At 54.7% G+C, this 19,032-nt stretch overlaps 6 protein-coding genes across 6 annotated transcripts; 1 reads left to right on the top strand and 5 right to left on the bottom strand.

Moving 5' to 3' along the window:
- Positions 1 to 118: 118 nt before the first annotated feature.
- MYCGRDRAFT_53015 (uncharacterized protein) lies at positions 119 to 2,053 on the top strand (the record flags this gene model as incomplete). The annotated part of the gene is made up of 1 exon (XM_003857338.1): positions 119 to 2,053. A coding segment is annotated over one exon (1,710 nt), but the record flags the coding sequence as incomplete, so codon positions are not given.
- Positions 2,054 to 3,274: 1,221 nt separating this feature from the next.
- Positions 3,275 to 5,534, bottom strand: MYCGRDRAFT_66064 (uncharacterized protein; the record flags this gene model as incomplete). The annotated part of the gene is made up of 3 exons (XM_003856224.1): positions 3,275 to 3,685; positions 3,747 to 5,266; positions 5,321 to 5,534. The coding sequence occupies 3 exons, from the start codon at positions 5,334 to 5,336 to the stop codon at positions 3,275 to 3,277; spliced, it is 1,947 nt and encodes a 648-aa protein (XP_003856272.1).
- Positions 5,535 to 6,012: 478 nt separating this feature from the next.
- MYCGRDRAFT_107190 (uncharacterized protein) lies at positions 6,013 to 7,636 on the bottom strand (the record flags this gene model as incomplete). The annotated part of the gene is made up of 2 exons (XM_003856223.1): positions 6,013 to 7,477; positions 7,578 to 7,636. The coding sequence occupies one exon, from the start codon at positions 7,450 to 7,452 to the stop codon at positions 6,013 to 6,015; it is 1,440 nt and encodes a 479-aa protein (XP_003856271.1).
- Positions 7,637 to 7,793: 157 nt separating this feature from the next.
- On the bottom strand, positions 7,794 to 10,932 carry MYCGRDRAFT_66060 (peptidase M28; the record flags this gene model as incomplete). The annotated part of the gene is made up of 2 exons (XM_003856222.1): positions 7,794 to 8,826; positions 8,868 to 10,932. 2 exons carry the CDS (start codon positions 10,923 to 10,925, stop codon positions 7,948 to 7,950), a joined length of 2,937 nt encoding a protein of 978 aa, XP_003856270.1.
- Positions 10,933 to 11,395: 463 nt separating this feature from the next.
- Positions 11,396 to 14,412, bottom strand: MgASG1 (fungal transcriptional regulatory protein; the record flags this gene model as incomplete). The annotated part of the gene is made up of 4 exons (XM_003856221.1): positions 11,396 to 12,823; positions 12,954 to 14,079; positions 14,157 to 14,253; positions 14,307 to 14,412. The coding sequence occupies 4 exons, from the start codon at positions 14,410 to 14,412 to the stop codon at positions 11,396 to 11,398; spliced, it is 2,757 nt and encodes a 918-aa protein (XP_003856269.1).
- A 2,179-nt stretch (positions 14,413 to 16,591) lies between these two features.
- Positions 16,592 to 18,902, bottom strand: MYCGRDRAFT_66052 (uncharacterized protein; the record flags this gene model as incomplete). The annotated part of the gene is made up of 6 exons (XM_003856220.1): positions 16,592 to 16,640; positions 16,697 to 17,624; positions 17,734 to 18,171; positions 18,225 to 18,392; positions 18,454 to 18,481; positions 18,537 to 18,902. 6 exons carry the CDS (start codon positions 18,702 to 18,704, stop codon positions 16,592 to 16,594), a joined length of 1,779 nt encoding a protein of 592 aa, XP_003856268.1.
- Positions 18,903 to 19,032: the final 130 nt, after the last annotated feature.

The raw sequence follows: 19,032 nt of genomic DNA, 5'->3' as shown, positions 1-19,032 counted from the left end.
AGTCTACAAAACCCACACGACCCATCCAGATCGGAGCCTGGAATACGAGCAGCCTGGACTTCGAGCAGCGGCGCAGTGATAGCGGTTCGACGCTTCAACCTGCAACATGGCTGCAAAGATCGAGTCGGCGGTGCGACTACCTACGCCTGAACCTGGCGACGGGGAGGCAGTCGCAGAGACAAGTTCGCGGAAGCGTAGCTCGATTTCGCGGTCGCCGTCACCCAGACGCGATGCACCCCACCTTCGTCGAAGATCATCCTCTAGACCTAGATCTCCACGGCGCAGTCACCGCGAAGGCAACGGAAATGGACCTCTCCCGCGCGACGTGGACCGCTCACGGGCGATGGAACGAGCGAGACAGCTGGAGATGCGACAGCGAGATGGTGATGCTGCACCTGCCAAACCGCTCACTGAGGAGGACAAGCAGGCTGCGGCTAAGGCGGAATACGATCGTCTACTCAACATGCGATCTGGCGGCACATACATCCCTCCAGCTCGTTTGAAGGCTCTTCAGGCTCAGATCACGGACAAGACGTCGAAGGAATATCAGCGAATGGCTTGGGAAGCACTGAAAAAGTCCATCAATGGTCTGATCAACAAGGTCAACGTTTCCAACATTAAGCACATTGTGCCGGAATTGTTCAACGAGAACTTGGTTCGAGGTCGAGGGTTGTTTTGCCGGAGCATCATGAAGGCGCAATCCGCCAGTCTGCCATTCACACCAATCTATGCTGCGATGGCTGCGATTGTGAACACCAAACTACCGCAAGTGGGCGAGCTTTTGATCAATCGCTTGATCATCCAATTTCGGAAAGCTTTCAAGCGCAACGACAAAAGCGTTTGCAGCAGCAGCACGACGTTTATTGCGCATCTCATCAACCAGCAGGTTGCGCACGAAATGCTCGCGGCACAGATCCTTCTTTTGCTCCTGCACAAGCCGACCGATGACAGCGTGGAGATCGCCGTGGGGTTGATGAGAGAAGTTGGACAGCACATCGAAGAGATGAATACACAAATTGGACTTGCGGTGTACGATCAGTTTCGGAGCATTCTGCATGAGGCAGACATCGATAAGCGAGTGCAGTACATGATTGAAGTGCTGTTCCAGGTCAGGAAGGACAAATACAAGGACAATCCCGCGGTCAAGGAAGAGCTGGATTTGGTCGAGGAGGAAGATCAGATCACCCACAGGCCTGGACTCGATGACCAAGTGACAACGGAGGACGGGCTCAACATTTTCAAATTTGATCCTGAATTCGAATCGAACGAAGAAGCATACCGCAAGCTCAAGGCCGAAATTCTGGGCGAGGCGTCGGGCAGCGAAGATGAAGGTGATGAGGATGGCTCGGACGAGAGCAGCGACGACGAAGAGGACGAGGCTGAGAAAGCGGTCGAGATCAAGGACCAATCTAACACAGATCTTGTAAACCTTCGGAGGTCCATTTACCTGACGATCATGTCGTCTGGCCAGTTCGAAGAAGCATGTCACAAGCTGATGCGCATCAACCTTCCAAGCGGCAAAGAAGAGGAGCTGCCGTCCATGATCATCGAGTGCTGCAGTCAAGAACGGACATACAACAAGTTCTTTGGTCTCATCGGAGAGCGCTTCTGCAAGCTCAACCGACTTTGGCAAGACCTGTTCCAGGACATGTTCACGAAATATTATGAGACGATTCATCGCTATGAGACCAATCGTCTCCGCATCATTGCGCAGTTCTTCGGACATCTCCTCACATCCAACGCGATAGGATGGCACGTCTTCCACGTCATCCGACTCAATGAGGAAGACACGACCAGTTCCAGCCGTATCTTCATCAAGATTCTGATCGAGGACCTCGCGCAAGGCGTCGGTATGAAGACGTTGCAAGAGAAGTTCAAGGACGATGCACTCGCTCCTGCGCTTGCGGGCATCTTCCCAACGGACGACCCGAAGAGTACGCGCTTCAGCATCAACTTCTTTACTGCGATTGGCATGGGCGCATTGACTGAGGGAATGCGAGAATGGCTGAAGAATGCGCCGAAGCCCGCACCTGCTGCACTGCCTGCAAAGGAGCCTTCGCCAAGAGGACGCAGCGAAAGTGTCAGCAGTTACAGCAGCTACAGCAGTTATTCTTCTCGATCAGACTCCCAATCTCGCTCGCGGTCACGCTCACGATCACCGCCAAGGCGTGGACGCGGGAAGAGCTATACGCCTTCTCCAGGTCCCTCCAAGAAGGCCGGAAGAAGGGACGATTCCTACTCCCGCTCACGTTCGAGGTCGGGTTCTCGTAGTCCACCAAGAAGACGGAGATCGAGATCCGCAGACTCTCGTTCCCCAGTGCCAAAGAACAAGAACGTCTCGCGCAGTCCGCCACGCAGGCGCGGTCGTCGGGACAGCTACAGCGACAAGTCTGTCTCTCGATCCCGCTCTCCACCACGAAAGCGCCGCGTCTCGACGTCGAGGTCGCCACCGAGGCGTGCGAAGGGTAAGAGTCCTTCACGCTCCGTTTCTCGCGGCCCACCGCGACGACGAGGCCGATCCGAGAGCCGCTCGGTCACTCCACCGCCGCGTCGCAACGGGAAAGCTCAAGACACAAAGTCTCGCGCAAGGAGTTACGACTCACGCTCACCATCTCGATCGCGGTCGCCTGCACGTCGAGCTCCGGCCTCAACGACCAAGCGGAGGAGGAACACCAGCAGCCCTGCATCCGCGCGCTCTCGATCTCCACCTCGTCGCGCACCTGCGCCGAAACGCAGGAGGAACACAAGTTCTCCTGAGAACACTCCGCCGCCACGAAAAGCTGCTGGGCGTGATGCTCCGGATGCAAAACCGCCCCCGCCTAAGCCCGCGGAAGATTTGTCGCATATTCATCCCAGTCGCAGAGGGCTGATGGGTGGTGGAGGACCTCATCGTTGATGGGTGAACACGAGTTGTGCTATTGCTGGTGTATAGCCACAGGATGTTGATAGGTGAACACAAGTTGTGCTATTGATGTTGAATAGCCACAGGATGTCAGGGTCCAGAAGGCTGTGTATTTGGTAGCCAGCGAGTAATCAGATAACCTTGACTACCCAATCTGCCTTCCCATAGCCCTGACTGAAGAGTACAAAAGTGAAGCGATGCTGCTCGGTTCAAAATTGCATGACGATAAGCAACCGCCTTACATCCCTCTCGCATGGGCAATCGTGTCGAAAAAGTGTCCATATGGCACGCTATATAAACAAAGTACTTTCCGGATCAGGCGATCCCACAATCAACAGCGAGCTGCGCCATCTCAAGTCAATGCTGTGAACTCTACAACTTCGCGCTACCACCCTGGATCCGCTCCCACTCCGCCTTTCCAAACCTCTCGTACTTGTTCGACCCGGGCGACAACCAAAACAACTCGTCCTCCTCCGTCTTACTCGGGTCCACACCCTGGTTCCTCAGCGCGACTTTCTGATGCTTCAACGTGCCCGTCACCTCAAACGCCTTCTGCACGCGCAGGAATAGTGGCACGGCGTACTTGGGCAGTCGCCGGCGGACGTGGTCGGCGAGTTGTGCGCCGAGTGGACCATCGAGGGAGTGCCCTTCGTGGAGCCCGATGGCGCCGCAGCCGGCGCGACCGTCGTGGTTGGGGAGTTGTACGCCGTAGACGTTGGCTTCGTGGAGGGCTGGGTGAGAGCCGAGAGCTTCGGAGACTTCGGCTGTGCTTACATTTTCGCCCTGTGGAGAAGTGGTTAGTCCTGGTTTGCAAGAGGGATGAATGATACGGAGAAATGAATACCTTCCAGCGGAACGTATCGCCAATGCGGTCGACGAACCACCACCGACCGTCCTTGTCGAGTCGTTGCAAGTCGCCGCTACGGTAATAGGCGTCGCCCTTCTTGAAAACATTGCGGATAATCTTGCCTTCGTTGGCCTTTTCGTTCCCGAGGTACCCCTGGAACTTGTCCTTGATGTTGTCCGGGTCGAGGAGGTAGATCAGCTCGCCAACCTCATCGCGAGGGACTGTGACGCAGGTGTTGGTCTTTGGATCCCGCCATGGCATTTCCGTGTCGTGATCGTGCTTAACGAGGACTGTGTTGCCGCCGAACAGGCCGCGTTGGAGACGTCCGGTGTTGCCGATCGCTCCTCGGAGGTAGTCATTGTTGCTGAATACCAGGGACGCACCTGGACCTTCTGTCGCGCCGTAGAACTCGCAGACCGTGCCAATGTTGAAGCGGTCCTTGAATTTCTGCCAGACATCGGGTCGCATGCCGTTACCGAACGCCATGCGGACGGAGTGGGACTTGTCGTATGGAGAGGGAGGACTGGTGACCATGTAGCGGCACATCTCACCGATGTACTGCATGACGGTGGCACCCGTCTCGGCGCACTGTTTCATCTGCGTTCGTGGAGAGAACTTGGGACCGAGAACGATGGTGCAACCTGGGCCAAACGCTTGACAAACACCAAGCAATGAAGCTGAGGAATGGTACAGAGGCATGGCTGTGTAGTATCGATCATCGACCTTGAGACCAAGCGCGCGTGAGAAGAAGAGGTACCCAGAGCTGGGCTTGCTCCATGCGACGTTGGCTGCTTTGGGCAAACCTGTAGTTCCAGAAGTGTAGATCAACAGGGAAGGAGTGTCCTTCAAGGCGCCAGATCGGGCCTCGTCAGGTGCCCGGTATGGCAAGCCACCCTGGATCTGCACCTCGACGTCCGGCTGGAGCAACTGAATCTCCACAGCTCGTGCCTTGTCATCCGCCGTGAACTGCTGGCGAGCCTCCTCGGTGAGGATGTGCTCTATCGCCGGATCCAAGATCAACAAACGAGTTGTGGACACCTTGACGCAGTGTGTAAAAGCATTGCCTTCCAGATTGCTGTTGATGAACGCGGGAATGGCTCCCAACGACCACAAGGCGAACCAGATCCAGATGAACTGTGGCTTGTTCGTGAAGTCCATCGCAATCACCTCATTCTTCTGCACGCCGTGCGTCTCCTTCAGCCATCTTGCGTACTTGAGCACGGTATCGTAAGCCTCGGCATACGTCCACTCGGTACGTCCAGCAGGCGCATTGTCGGCTTGAGGAACGATGAGGAACGGACGGCTGGCGGACTTGGGGTCTTTGGCGAGCTCTTCAAAGCGGTAGAAGGTGTTGACGCGGTCGGCCTTTTCGAGTCTGCCCAGATAGATCTGGAAGGAGATGGCGGCCCAGATGGTCCAGATGTCGTTGTTCACGCCATACTTGGCGTTGATGTAGGCGAGTCCGGCCGCCGCTGCGGGCACGGAGGCGGCGAGAGGCAGCTTGGGGATGGGTAGGCCTGGAGGCGTGTCAGCGAATTGTGATTGAGACTGAGTGGTGGTGGTGGACTCACGTGGTAAGGCTACCATGCTGAAGAAGTGCTAGCCGGGGTGGTGCCGCAGAGGAGCGCAACGCGATGTGGAGACTCGGAGAGGCCGGATAAGAGACAAGCAGCGGCGGAGCGGAGGATGGGAAAGTGGTGGTCGAGGTCGAGGTGGAAGAGTGCAAGTCTTGTGACAGCAGAGCAGATGATCAAGCGTGAGGTGAGGTGGGCTCTTATTCACTGTGTCGTCCGCCGCGACTCTATGGGACGTCGATGTCAAGCTCCGCTCCGTCTCTCAGGCCGAGGCACCGATTGTACTCTGTTTCGCTCCCGACTGGTCCGGAAACCTAACCCTAAGGAAAGGGACGACACAATAATCGATCACGGACACACAATAAGCACCGTCTTACGAATATGTCGGGGGCGACAAGCATCGAAGGACCCGAGGATTCAACAAATTTGAAGTGAAGCGGCATCTCGAGCACATGTGTTTGAGAGTTGATCATAGGTATGCTTCTAGTCGTATTCTCATTCTCATATTGGTATACTCTGCCAACGACACGCTTCCAACGCCATAAATCCAAGAACTTTTCCGTATCCAGCCATCCCATTACAACATCCCTCCCCTTATAGCCAGTACAACAACTTTTCAATACTCCAATCGCAATGCAAATGTCAAACCCAGATACCCTCAAAACTCAAACTCGAACTTCGTCAAATCCTCAAGCCTCTGTCGTATCCCTCTGGTTGTCTGCCACCAGGAACGCCAACTCCAACGCCTGCTTCTCGTTCAACCTCGGGTCGCAGTAAGTCTGATACGCCCGACTCAGATCATCGTCGCCGATGTTCACACTCCCACCCGTACACTCCGTCACCGCATCGCCCGTCAACTCGAGATGGACACCACCCAGGTACGAGCCGCACTCCTGATGGATGCGCAGCGCCGAGGACAGCTCGTCGAAGATGGACTGGAAGGAGCGCGTCTTGATGCCTTCGCTCGTGGAGCGCGTGTTGCCGTGCATGGGATCGCATTGCCAGACGACCATGTGACCCGTCTTGCGCACCGCTTCGATGTGCGTGGGGAGCATGGCGGCGATCTTGTCCTTGCCGTAGCGCGTGATGAGGGTGACTTTTCCGATTTCCTTGCGAGGGTTGACGAGGTCGAGCAGCTCGGTAAGCGCTTCGACCGTCGTGGAGGGTCCGACTTTGATGCCGATGGGGTTCTCGATGCCGCGGACGTACTCGATGTGAGCGTGGTCGGGCTGCCGGGTGCGGTCGCCGACCCAGACGAAGTGAGCGCTGGTGTTGTAGTAGCCAAACTCCTCGGGTTGAGGGGCGGACGGGTCTGTGTTGGCGCGATTGCGAGGATGCCTCAACTTACGAGTGAGGCCCTCCTCGTACGCAAGCAGGAGTGCCTCGTGACTGGTGTAGAGGTCGACGGTCTGAAGGTCATCAGAAGTGTCCGCGCCAATTGTCCGCATGAAGCGCAAGCTGGAGCGGATGCTATCCACAATGGTCGTGTACTTGGACAGCAGCTTCGCGTCCGTGACATGACCAAGATTCCAGTCGAGGGGGTTGTGCAGATCGGCCACACCAGAAGCGAGTTGCGCTCGAGCGTAGTTGAGGGTGGCGGCGGAGTGGAAGTATGCCTGGACAAGTCGATCCGGATCGATCTTGCGATTGTCCGGGGAGTAGGAGTTAAGGATGTCGCCGCGGTAGCTTGGGATCTCCTTGCCGTTGACCATCTCCGTAGGAGAACTTCTCGGCTTGGCATACTGTCCTGCCATGCGCGCAATGCGAACGACAGGTCGATTGCCTCCCCAGATGAGAACGAGTGACATTTGCAGCAGCAACTTGATCTTCGAGTCGATGGCGCCGTCATTGCAGTAGTCGAACAGTTCTGCGCAGTCTCCGCCCTGAAGGAGGAAAGCCTTGCCCAATGCCACTTCGCGCAAAGAGTTGCGCAGCTTCCAGATCTCGGTGGGTGTGACAATTGGTGGCACAAGCTTGAGCTTCGCCAGCGCGGTCTCGTACAGCGTATCGTCCTCGTATTTCACCGACTGCACAATCGGCTTTGCTCTCCACGAGCTGGGCGACCAGGTGTCATCATGGCTGGCACCATTGACTTTGCCCTCGTCATTAGGTGCTTGCTTTCCGATCATGGTGACGGACTCGGGTTTTTTGCTGCTAGTGTTGGTGTGAGTCGTTGCTTCCAAATTCGTATGCGCAGGAGCATTGGACCGTCCAGGAATGCGGGAATAGATCGAATGAAACATGATGGACCTACCAGGTCAATGTGGGTTGACTACTGACTCGAATGATGAATCTGTCAAACAGTCAGACACTGTCTGCGTTGTGGATGTTCGAGTCGTGAAAAAGAAATGGCGATGAAGTTTTGAGGGATGATCTTGTCTTTGTGAATGCAACCTGGAAGCGGGCACGGATGATGTAAGCACGAGAACAGATCCCTGTCTGTAGCACCAATTTCCACATGCGCAGCCGCAATCATTCTAAGTGAATCGTCGAGTTACTCATATGACAATGTAATTCACTGGTACATGCACGCTCACGAAACACATTACAGCCAGCAAACCATCCGAATGCACATGCCCAACCCATCGCGGCTCAACAGCAAAAGACCTCCCCTGGATCAGATCTCAAATCTCAAACTCCTTCCAGCCCTCCAACAATCCATCACCATTCTTTGTAGCAACCGCCCAAACCGGCTCGAACCGCTTCAACTCATCGAAAGCCGGGATGGTTCCAGGTTGATTGACGTCCGCCCACTGACACACTGCCCGCCCAGTCTGCTTCTTAGCCTTTTCATCAGCCCAGGTCACATTCACTCTGAATGTCTGATCCCACGTTCGACTGAAAAGGTGCACCTCTGCACTCTCGAACGAAGCTGCGGTACCGTGTGAAGAGGGATGCGTGTTTTCGATGACCACATGAGAGACGGGGTTGTCGAAGACCAGCTTGCAGATCTTCGTGTTCAATCCGCGCAGGCTGAGAGAGGCAGTATTGCCATCGTGAGTGGAGTTGAAGTCTACCCAGTGCTTGTAGCTGTGCCTCAAAGTAGCGTTCGAGGGCATACCTGGATAGTGAAGCGGTGCGACGTTTGGCGGGAGGCCATGCCATGAGCAGCCTGTCAAGCCAGGGCGACTCGGTGTGTGGTGACCGCCGCAATGAAGTTTCTGCCCGGCTGCGCTAGGCATCTCCCTGACAATGTCTTGGATGTACTCATCAATCCCGATCACAGTGACATTGTTGACGCCGGAGTTGAGGTCCATCTGCTGGACAAAGTAGTACTTGAGTCTGTTTTCGCGAGAAAAGGGAAATGCGATCAGGTTGTAGATCAGACAGCCAACAAACACCATGAAGAGGAATGTCGGAATGTGGTAGGAGAAGCGGTGCAGGAACGGGCTGAGCGGGAGAAGAAGTAGAACGGTCAGCGTGGCGATGGCGATGTAGATGTTGAAGACTGAGTTTCCATCGGCTGGTGTTTGGTACAAAGCCGATGTGAGCAGAAGGGCAATCTGTCCGACAATGATGACATTGATCGGGCAATCTGTCCGACAATGATGACATTGATCGGGCAGAGAACCAGGAATTGCAGGATCCACGTCCATTGAGGGAGAGATGAACTCCAGGCTTGCTCATCGAGGTAGGCCTGGTTCAGATATGAGTCTTCTGTATCTTCCGGGATATCATTCCTATCCGCAGCGCGCCGTCGGCCGATGCGAGCGAAAGTCGACTGACTCGCACCGCTCGGCGAATGGTGAAGCAGCGAGGTACGCTCGTTCGCTTCGGGTTCTTCCTGTCTGGTAACTGGACGGGATGCTCGACTGCTTGGTCGTATCGATGCAGCATCATCCTGGGCGCCCAGTACATGCTCGACATACTTCGAGATTTTGGGCAGCGCAAGCAATTCCAGATAGCTAATTAGCAATGCAACCGAGATCGAGGCCTGATAAATGACCAAGAAGTATCCACTTCCCAAGTGCAGATTCTTCTCCCCAATAGTAGCAAAGACAAGAAGTACCCAAGAGATGGCGTACATCCAGATCAAGACATACATGCGATGCAGTGCCGTCGGTCGGGTGTTGGCCGCCAAGTTGCTGAAGAACCAGCTGACCGCAAACCACACCGACAGGGACATGGCCCAAACGGAATACTCACTGCTGTATATAATGTAGGGATTGATCTTCGTGACCAAGTAGGCCAGCGCGACCACGACTGCGGTCGAGATGATGAAAGCAATAGGGAAGCGGAAGAAGCCGCGTCGACCATGGATCCGAACAGCTTCGTCATCGTCGGTGGAGCGGAGATATCTCTTTCCAGCGAAGACGTACCACTTGTCGCTGTAGCGAAGAAGAACCTCGAGCAGGATGAAGAGAATCGGTCCCGCCGTGAGGAGCGCAACAGAAAAGGCAAACAGGGTATTGAGCTTGCCTAGGGCGAAGACCATGCCGAACAGGTCGAACCAGATGCCATCACTGCCTTTGCCAATGTCAAGTTTGCCGTGCTCGTCGGCAGAACCTTCGAACTCGTCACCTTTGAAGGATGTCAGCTCTTTCGTAGTCGCCAGAGCAGCGGAAAGCATATGCCACAGCGAAGCCGGCGAGGTGTTGGCTTTTGAATCCTGATCCGTGTGATATCTTGATCTAGGCTCGAAGAAAGCCACATCCAATCCACGCATGCCACCGATCGAGTTGAAGACGGAGTAGTCTGTTCCACTCTTGATAGCCCCCCGCTTGAACCCATCACCGCTGATAATCGAGCCGAATGGCCGGGGAGACTTGGCGTAGGCCTTTGTCACCTCCATGTCGGTGCTTCGGAAGAGTGTGGCCCTTCCTCCTGCTCCTGCTCCTTCCAGATTGAGGAACGTATGTGTCAGCTGGGAGAGCGGATGCTCCAAGTAGTTGTATGCGCCGTACAGTCCATTCTCTTCTGCGTTGTTCAACAAAGCCACCAGGCCTCTCCTCGGCTGATTGCCCTTCCTCGTGTAGTAGGAGATGAGCTGCAAGATCGAGACGACTCCTACACCATCGTCTGTTGTACCAAAGCCCGTCGCGACAGAGTCATAGTGTGCGGACACGAGCACTCCACTGTTGCCATCGTACCTGTCCGTTGTGTTCCACCAGTCCCCCTCTTTATCGTCCGTACCACGAATGTACACGAGAATGTTCTCAGACTCGCCGTACAGCGTCCACGGCTTCTGTGTCCAGCTATCCGGTCCCGTGAAGTTCGACGTATCGTTCGCAAAGACCGTCACACTCTGCACGCCAACCGTGTCCGAAATGAACGTGTTGTTCGGCGAAGCATACACCGTCTTATGATCGACATGGTTCGACTTGAGAATCTCCTCGATTCGCTGCAGCAGGTATTCCCTCACTGCATCGTTCCTCTTACTACCCCATGGGTGATATCCGTCCGAGATGAATTCGAGGTCCAGCCATGCGGATGTGAGGTTGATGCCAGCGACGGGTACGGCGGTGGACGGTGCTGGAGGGACTGTGACGTGCTGCCAGAGGAGAGCTGCCAATAGCACGGCGTAGGAAAGCGAGCCAATGATCGTCACTTGCACGGGTAAGAAGCTCAAGGGATTCCAACTCCCTTTGCGTGTCTTGGCCATGGACTCGGTCTGCTCTGCGATGAGCGCGAAGGTCGAGCAGAAAGGTTGGTCGTCCACCGGAGGGAGAGGTGAGGAGATAGCTGCATCGTAGATACGGCATGGAAAAGGTGACCCACCTTTGGACCGCACCACCCCTCCTAATGATGCCGGAACCCAAACTCTCACCTCTACCGCTCGAAGCACTTTTGCGGATTCGTCACAGATACGGTGAGGACTGGCCGATGATTTTGACGGAAAGCGACAAAACGTTCAGAAACATCACATTTGATCGATCTCTCTTCAGGGGAACTATGCTGCTGAACTTGTTCCGTGGACATCTTCTAAAGGCGAACCAACTTTGTTCGGCTCACAATCGTCTTCCTGTCGCCTCCTACTCATGGGTATCATGACAATTACACTCCAAAACAAAACGATGCTCCTCTGCTCCCGGACTTCCAGAACTGCTCAGGGTATGCTCAGCCTTCCGATTCCTACTGACCCTGCTGGTGCTGATACCCAGCGAACATCGGATTCCATTCTTGCCCGCCAAACAGATCCTGAATATTGATATTCTGATCCAACATCCCCTGCGGAAACGCCGACTGACCGACCCAATTCCCTCCATTCGGGATCTGCATCGCCTGCACCGCGCTCGCGGACTGGGGTGCGCCATTGAAAGGCATGCTGGTCGGCTGCGGATAGCCCATGCCCATGCCTCTCGATTGCGACTGCGTGCGCAGCTGCGAGAATTGCTGTTGTTGGCGTTGCTCGATATAGGGAGGCAAGGGGTAGAATTGGGCTTCGATGTTCTCTTCACGGCCGCGGGAGGAAGATGTCGCAGGGCTCGCGTTGCCAAGTGGTGTAAAGGCTTGTGCGTTCGAGAAGAGGCTACCTTTGCCGAATTGTTGATTGTTCTCAAACGTCGTCAGGGGCTGATTGGGGTAAGTAAAGGGCCCGTCTGCCGTGGGAAACATCATGGTGGAAAGATCGGTCAGACCCGGGTTGGCGAAGTTGGGCGGAAGAGAGTATTGTGGCATCATCGCCTGCGACACGTTTCTTTGGTTGGCAGCTGAGAATGTGCTGGTATCGAAGGGCGCAGATGTCGGTGTCTCTGCACCGTATGACGACGTGGAGTGAGACCAAGAGTTGTCCATTGAAGAATCGAGGCTGGGTGAATTGGTAGCTCCATGTTTGGGGAATGTGCTGGCGCGCTGAATGCCCATGGGAGGTGCCTCCTGGCTGACTACCGAGACATCTGGGTGGCTCCGTGACGCCTGCGCACTAGATCCCTCCGGACCAGCATCGTGTGGTCGTTTCTTCGACATCGTAGGGTTCTGTCGTCCATCTCGCATCCAATCGGGCAGTCGTTGGAAGACAATGTTGAGAGTCGCAGTACATCGGTCGGCAGCCATGCTACGGGAGGCCAGAGATGCCAGGACCTCCTTGCCCTCAATGGCGTCCTTCATCACCGCTTCGGTCGTGGGATTGTCCGGATTCTCGGCAGCAAAGTACACGAGCGCTAGAATCGAGAAAAAGGTGGTATACATGATGAACCAGAACGCGCCATTGAGCAGACCCTTCTGCTTCATCTGGGATGCAATGTGGATGATGTTGCGCGAAACGTTGACAAATGATGCTGCACAAGCGTACGCCCTCTGATCGACAGGTCGTGATCTCTTCTCCATGGCGGTGAAGTGAAGGAACGGCCGATAAAGCAGCACTTGCGCGTGTGCGTATGAAAGTCGCAGAAGCTGCTGAATCCGCACGTACCGCGCCGGCGCCTCACACGGCGTAAGGATTGGCGGGAGGCTCTGCTTCCACTCCTCCATCTCGCTTTCGATCTCTCGGATAGTAGAAAATGGTATCGAGTATGATTTGTCTCCGGTGTTTTGTGAATTCGACACATTGATCGGGTATATCTAAAACAGAAGGGCAGAAGGGTCAGCAATAGTTCGGACAGGGTATAAGGGCAGACTGAGACCTGCTGGCATAGCCCGAGAGACAATCTCGGACAGCTGCAGGCGTTCTGCCCTTCGGTTTTCTTCTTACCTTGCGTACGATCTTCTGTAGGATGCCGACCAACCGCGTGTGCAAATTGAAAGCGGTCATCAACGGCACGACTCCCTCTGGCATCGGTAGAATTCCATCCCTCGTGATGTACTCGTCGTCCACCTCGGTCGGGAAGTCTTGATCGATGTCGTCGTCACTTAATGTCTGTGGAAGACCCAACATGGCGCCAACGTAAATGTCCAGCTTGCGCACTACCCAGAACACTCGCTTTCTGCTCTCGGCCTCCACCGGATCGAATTTGCCTGCAGCCGCGCGATGAAGACCCATGCGCAAGGCGGATCGCAACGCCACACCCACGTAGGCATAGCATTGCGACATTTTTGACGATGACTGCAGAAAGAGAATCATGAACACCACCGCCTGGATCGACGAAAGGTCCCGACAGTCGGCGATATCCATGAGCTGACGAGCTGTCTTGAAGTACGTGAAACCCTGCTGGATCGCACTCTCGTAACCCTCGTCGATGTGACTGGCGTCATCATCCTTGCCAAACAGGGAACCTAGTGCAATGACACTGTAGAACAAGGGCAAGAATTTGTGGTCCTCGTTGTTGTAATTGTCCTGTGTTTTGCTGTACAGCGTTTCGAAGCTCTCCCAGAATGTCGGCTGATGGACCATGCGCAATAGCGCCGCCGCATCGTTGAGTCCATGGGAGCAGAGCTGTCGAGCCATGTCTTTTGGTGGCATATCAGCAGTTCCTGCGTGAATGTCGCCCATCGGTGATTCGGCAGATCTAGGTGAGTCCAGGAGGAGAGAGGACATAGGCCTGGTTTTAACAAACGGCGCGGCCATCGTATCTGGTCCCATCAAATCGCCGAGTTGCTCTCGCATTCTGCGAACAAAGGACAAACCTGAGGAGTGACCATGATAATCCCAGTGCCCGGTCTCATCCATGTCTAGTTGGGCGACCGCTCTCACCATCGACTCCAGGTTCGTATCGGACTTTTTGTCAGAATTAGGAGCAGGAGTAGGTGGTGGTCGCTGCGGTTGTGCAGCCTGCGCCGCTCTAGGCTCTCCTTTGCCGGGTGCTCCAGGGATCCATCCTTGTGCCACGGCTGCATCGATCCCTGGGTCGTTCAGATCCAGATTTGGTATTAGTATATGACTGTGAGTTGGAGAAGTCAGAGAATGTTCAGGAACATGTCAGACCACTCCGAATCTGCAGGTCGCTCAGTAACGCACAGTAAAGTCTCCGCCCGATGCACCCTATGCTCGAGATTCTCGACGTATTGTGGCGCGGGATTCCTGCGCCTGTTGGACGGCTGATCGTACGTGCAATCTGCAATCATCTGTCAGTAAAGGGACCGAAAACACAGGACCTCCCCCACGCACCATAACTGTAGACGGTGCAATGCGTGCACGGCTGCTTGCCATCGCACTTGATCTTCTTTCGTCGACACTCATCGCAAGCACGTGTTACTCGACGTCGCTTTTGCATATGACTGCCGGATTTTGAAGACGACTGCTTAGCTGACGGCGAATCGTAATTAGATTCGGTCTTGATATCGTGCCCGTCCGTGACGGAGTCGGCATCACTGGCGTGGTCATCGTAGTCTTCGGGCGATGTATGATCCATGGTGGGCAAAATCTGCCAGAGGGCAGCCGAGAGATTAGCAGAGAAGAGCCGGCGTTGAAGGCATCAAGGCTAGCAGGCGGCAATAGCTGTGACTTTGTTGAATATCTCTTCGTGACATCCAAGAAACGTCAGTCGTGAGAGAGCGCTTGGCAGGTCGATCGGCTTTTGGAAGTGTGACGGGAAGCGATAGCCGGGATTCGCAAAGATCTGCAGTCGTGGAGGTGAGGCCGGGTCAATTGAGGCGCGATAGTGTGGCGAGCAGTGGGTCGATGTGGCGAAGAGCAGGACAAGAGTGGAGATGGTCGGCTGCAGTCGTTCAAGAGGCTGACGAGACGGTCACGAGCAATGGAGACTAGGTGTGCAAGGAAGTCAGTCGCAGCAGAAGAGTGGAAAGAGAAGTGAAGCGCCTGTCCACGTCACCAACGCCAAGGAGGGCGCTACATATAAGACAGAAAGAAACGGCAAATGCGAGAGACAGAGAGTCCGCCGAGTCCGACCACGCGGGCGCAACGTTGCGTACATTTAGCCTCTTGGAAGCAAATCCTCAGGCGAATGGGATACGACCGTCCGACTCTCGTCCGTTTCTCCGTTTCACTCTTCGAGAAAGCTGAGCTGAGCTGGTGCGATCAAGTCACTTTCACCCGGTGTTGTGAGATAGTCCGATACAGGCCCGTCGATTTCTTTAAAAGCGCTTATGTCCGTCCGGACAGCTGCCACTATCGGCAGCCCCCTGTACGCCTTGCTGCCCTTGCAGACAAGGATGACGACGCTTGTTCGATGGGGGCCTGACCAACAGCAATCGACGGATTGGTCTGTCACGACTCGCCTGTGCAGGGATCATATAGAAGCGTATCGCAGCCATCGCCTCAACAACATTTTGCGACGGAGAAAGCGAGCAAAACATCTCTCGGTGCTTCGGTGTTAGCATTGAGCGGAACCCTGCCAACCCACCTACCACCTAGAAGGTTCATGCCAACGCAGATCTCAAGCCCGTGGCCTAAAGGCTTTGAAACCAATGCTTGGCTTTGAGCCTTCGACGACAATGACCACTGCACACGGCCCGGCAAGCGAGCATGGTGAAAGACATGACTTTCTTGATCGTAAGAATACAGTCCATTGGCATTCCGCAAGGCTGAGCAGCTGCTGTCGAATGCCAAACCTTGAATTGCACTTCCAGCGTCGTGTGACAGTCGTTGTTAGTAAAGATGCACTGCCGTAACGACCTCTATGGGCTTCTTGCTCACCATGCTATATCGATGATGAACAAGCTAATAAGCCAACATCCATCGGCCGAAGCGAAGATCAGGGCAATGCTGAAATAACGTTTGTCAGCTTCAATATTAGAGCACTGTTTCATAGGTGCCAACTGCCAACCGCGGGGCCAAGAACGTTTAAGAACCCTGGCACACCGAACCTCGCATACTTTTCCGACACGGAAAAGCAAAGCGAGGGCATTTGTAAGAGGGAAGGATCGTATGCCTTGGCCAAGACCGGGCGTCTCATGAGTGGGTGCCTCAATGGATATTGCACTGTGCCGTGTCTCGATGTCAAATCTGTTTCAGAGAGCTCCGCGTGACCGCGTGAAAACGATCGTACCTTAATGTTCGTCCTGCTACGTGACGGAACCTACTTCGGGACCGACAGGAACGTCGTATGTAAGCAGTCACGAGCCACACCGTCTACCGTCTATCGGCTACGATCGGTGGCGCTTAGTTTGACAGTACGAAGGTATCTGACTAGATTGGTTCGTCACAATGCTACGGTCCAAGGATCAAGGGTGTTGAAGCTGGACCATCGGCAGGGCTGGCACACTCGGTCTTTTCGGAATTCGTTTTGTAACCGTGGGAGGAGGCGTAATCACATGCTGTGATTGGCTTGCTTCATCTCGTATGGACTCGCTTAGCGGCCCGCGTCAGTGAATGTTCCAAGGACTTTAGCACGTGCTAGGCTGGAAGTGGCTTCCGACTTCAGGGCTTGTGCAGACTTTGCAAATGGTATCTTATCGAGATTTCCCTCCGCAACGAAGTATGACGGCACCGTCCTAACTCATATCTCTCTCAGCACCCTTCGCCCAATCTCTGAGCACGTTCCTGTAAAGTCAAGTCAGCACGATTCCCTCCATGAACAAGACAGGATATCAACTCACTTCCTCAACTTGCCGGTACTAGTTTTCGGTAACTCCTCCAGAATTTCCACCTCCCTCGGCACCATGAACCGACTAATACCACTCTTATTCTTCGCCCACGAGATAATCTCCTCACCCGTGATGCTTCCCTGCTTGCCCGACTTGACCGTGATGAAAGCCTTGGGTCGCTCGCCCCACTGCTCGTCCTTGACGGCCACGCACGCCGCTTCGAGAACGTCCGGGTGCGTGACGAGCATTCCCTCCAGCGCGACAGAGGATATGTTCTCGCCGCCGCTGATGATAATGTCCTTTGCGCGATCGAGGATCTGGATCGAGCCGTCTGGATGCCAGACCGCCAGGTCACCCGAATGCTGCACGCCGCCTGCGAACAGCTTTCGTGTAGCAGCCGGGTCTTTGTAGTACCCTTTTGCGCAAATGTTGCCGACGAAGACGATCTCACCGATTTCTTTCCCGTCTTTGGCCACATTCTCGATCTTGTCAGTGTTCTCCCACGCACCGGACTCGTCCATCTTGGTCTTGATCACACGCGCGGGGAGTGAGACAACAGATCCATGACCTTGCCTCGCCATCTTGGCGTACTTCTCCTTGACGTCCAGGTTGTCCCATTCTGGCAGCTGATAGCCCTTGGTGATAGGTCCGTAGGTCTCCGTCAAACCGTAGACGTGGACGGGACGTAGGTTGAGGTTCTCCATTGTTTCGAAGAGGTGGGCGGTCGGAGGCGATGCGGCGACGGTCACCCGGACGGGGTCCTCAAGCTTCTCTGCATTGGGATCCGCGCAGAGGAGGGTGTTGACGGTTGGTGCGGCGTTGAAGTGGCTGATGTGCTCCTCTTTGAGCAGCTTCCAGATGTAAGGGTATTCGATCTTGCGCAGGCAGTAGTGCGTTCCTCTCACGGCGGTCACTGCCCACGGGAATGTCCAGCCCATGGCTAAACATCAAAGGGTACAAGGGTCAGCGATGTTCGGATAACACAGCGATACAGACTTAGACCTGCAACAGGCCGAGACAACTTCGGGCGCCGCAAGCCTTGCACCCACCATGAAACATCGGGAGCGTCCACAAGTAATGGCATCTCGTAGCCTTTGAGGAATGCGTGTTCAGGGCACTTTCGATGACATTACCCACAGATGCGAGGTAAGCTGATCGATGCGTGTACTCTACACCCTTCGGCCGTGACGTGGTTCCGGAAGTATATGCGATCGCCAGCATGCTGTCCTCTTGGGCGACCTCGGTTTCGAGCCGTGCCCATCCATGGCCTCCGTTCCGTTCGTCCTCCTGTAAGCCTTCCAAGACAGCCTGATCATATGGTCCAGTGTCTTGATCAGTGTCAGTATCGATGATGAATGGGACCTTTGGATGGAGTTTGCGGAAGCCATTGAGTAGATGTTGGAATTCGGCGTCAACAATGATCATGTCAACTTCAGCGTGGTCGAAGATGTACGTGATATCGTCCTCCTTGAGTCTGTAGTTGATTGCTGTTTCAAAGGTCAATGAGCTGATCTGTTGATGTACTACAACATGGTCATACCGACGTTCACCGCTGCGGCTGCACCAATCCCGTAAATCGATTCAAGAAATGCAGGAGTATTGGTACACAGAATGCCAACTCGCTTGAAGCCATGCTTTTTGAGATAATATGCCAGACCTCTGGCTCTGTCGGCGGTCTGCTGATATGTCCTTCGGAGCGTCTTCTCGTCTGAAGATCGATTTGTTAGACGTTCCCGGGCCTATCTAACTAGTAGGGTGCGTGCACTCACTCGCAGTCTTGTGGTACACGGCAATGGCCTGCAAGTATTCATTAGCTTCATATTCCGAGATTTCTCCATCAGCGAAGCCATACTTCTGGTTCGATACTCGCAGCTCTGGGCAAGAAAAGTGTCGGACTAAGTTGATGGGTATGAAAGGAATGAATGAATTCGTCCTTTGAGTTGTCCGCAACGGTGGGAGAGCTCGAGGACGGCGCGAAATGCGAGGCCAGGGAAGATAGCCGCTTCAGGGCCGAAGACATCGTGGAATGCAGATATGGACCAGGTCCCTTGAAGCTCTGTATCGTTGCCAGTGACACGCGGGGCAACCAGCTCCTGTCTACGGTTTGAATGGACCGAGATTAAAAACGTGTCCGGGTTGCGACCGAAGGAGAGTGAAAGATATTTTCAGAGGTCGCACAGCATGCAGCAGTCGGTGAATAGTAGAAACGGACAGCTATGGATGCGATGATGATGAGGTGCAAGGATGCGGAGAACTAGCTGGGCGGTAATAAGGTAGCCCTGCGGCTCAGAGGAACAGCTTTGTGGTGATTCGGTTCGTTAACCGAGGTGAGGTTTGAGCGGATCCGG

The sequence above is a fragment of the Zymoseptoria tritici genome, chromosome 1, assembly GCF_000219625.1.
Source record: "Zymoseptoria tritici IPO323 chromosome 1, whole genome shotgun sequence".
Classification (NCBI taxonomy): domain Eukaryota; kingdom Fungi; phylum Ascomycota; class Dothideomycetes; order Mycosphaerellales; family Mycosphaerellaceae; genus Zymoseptoria; species Zymoseptoria tritici.
The sequence above is the reverse complement of the archived record's forward strand: the minus strand, read 5'-3'. Positions and strand labels throughout refer to the sequence as shown.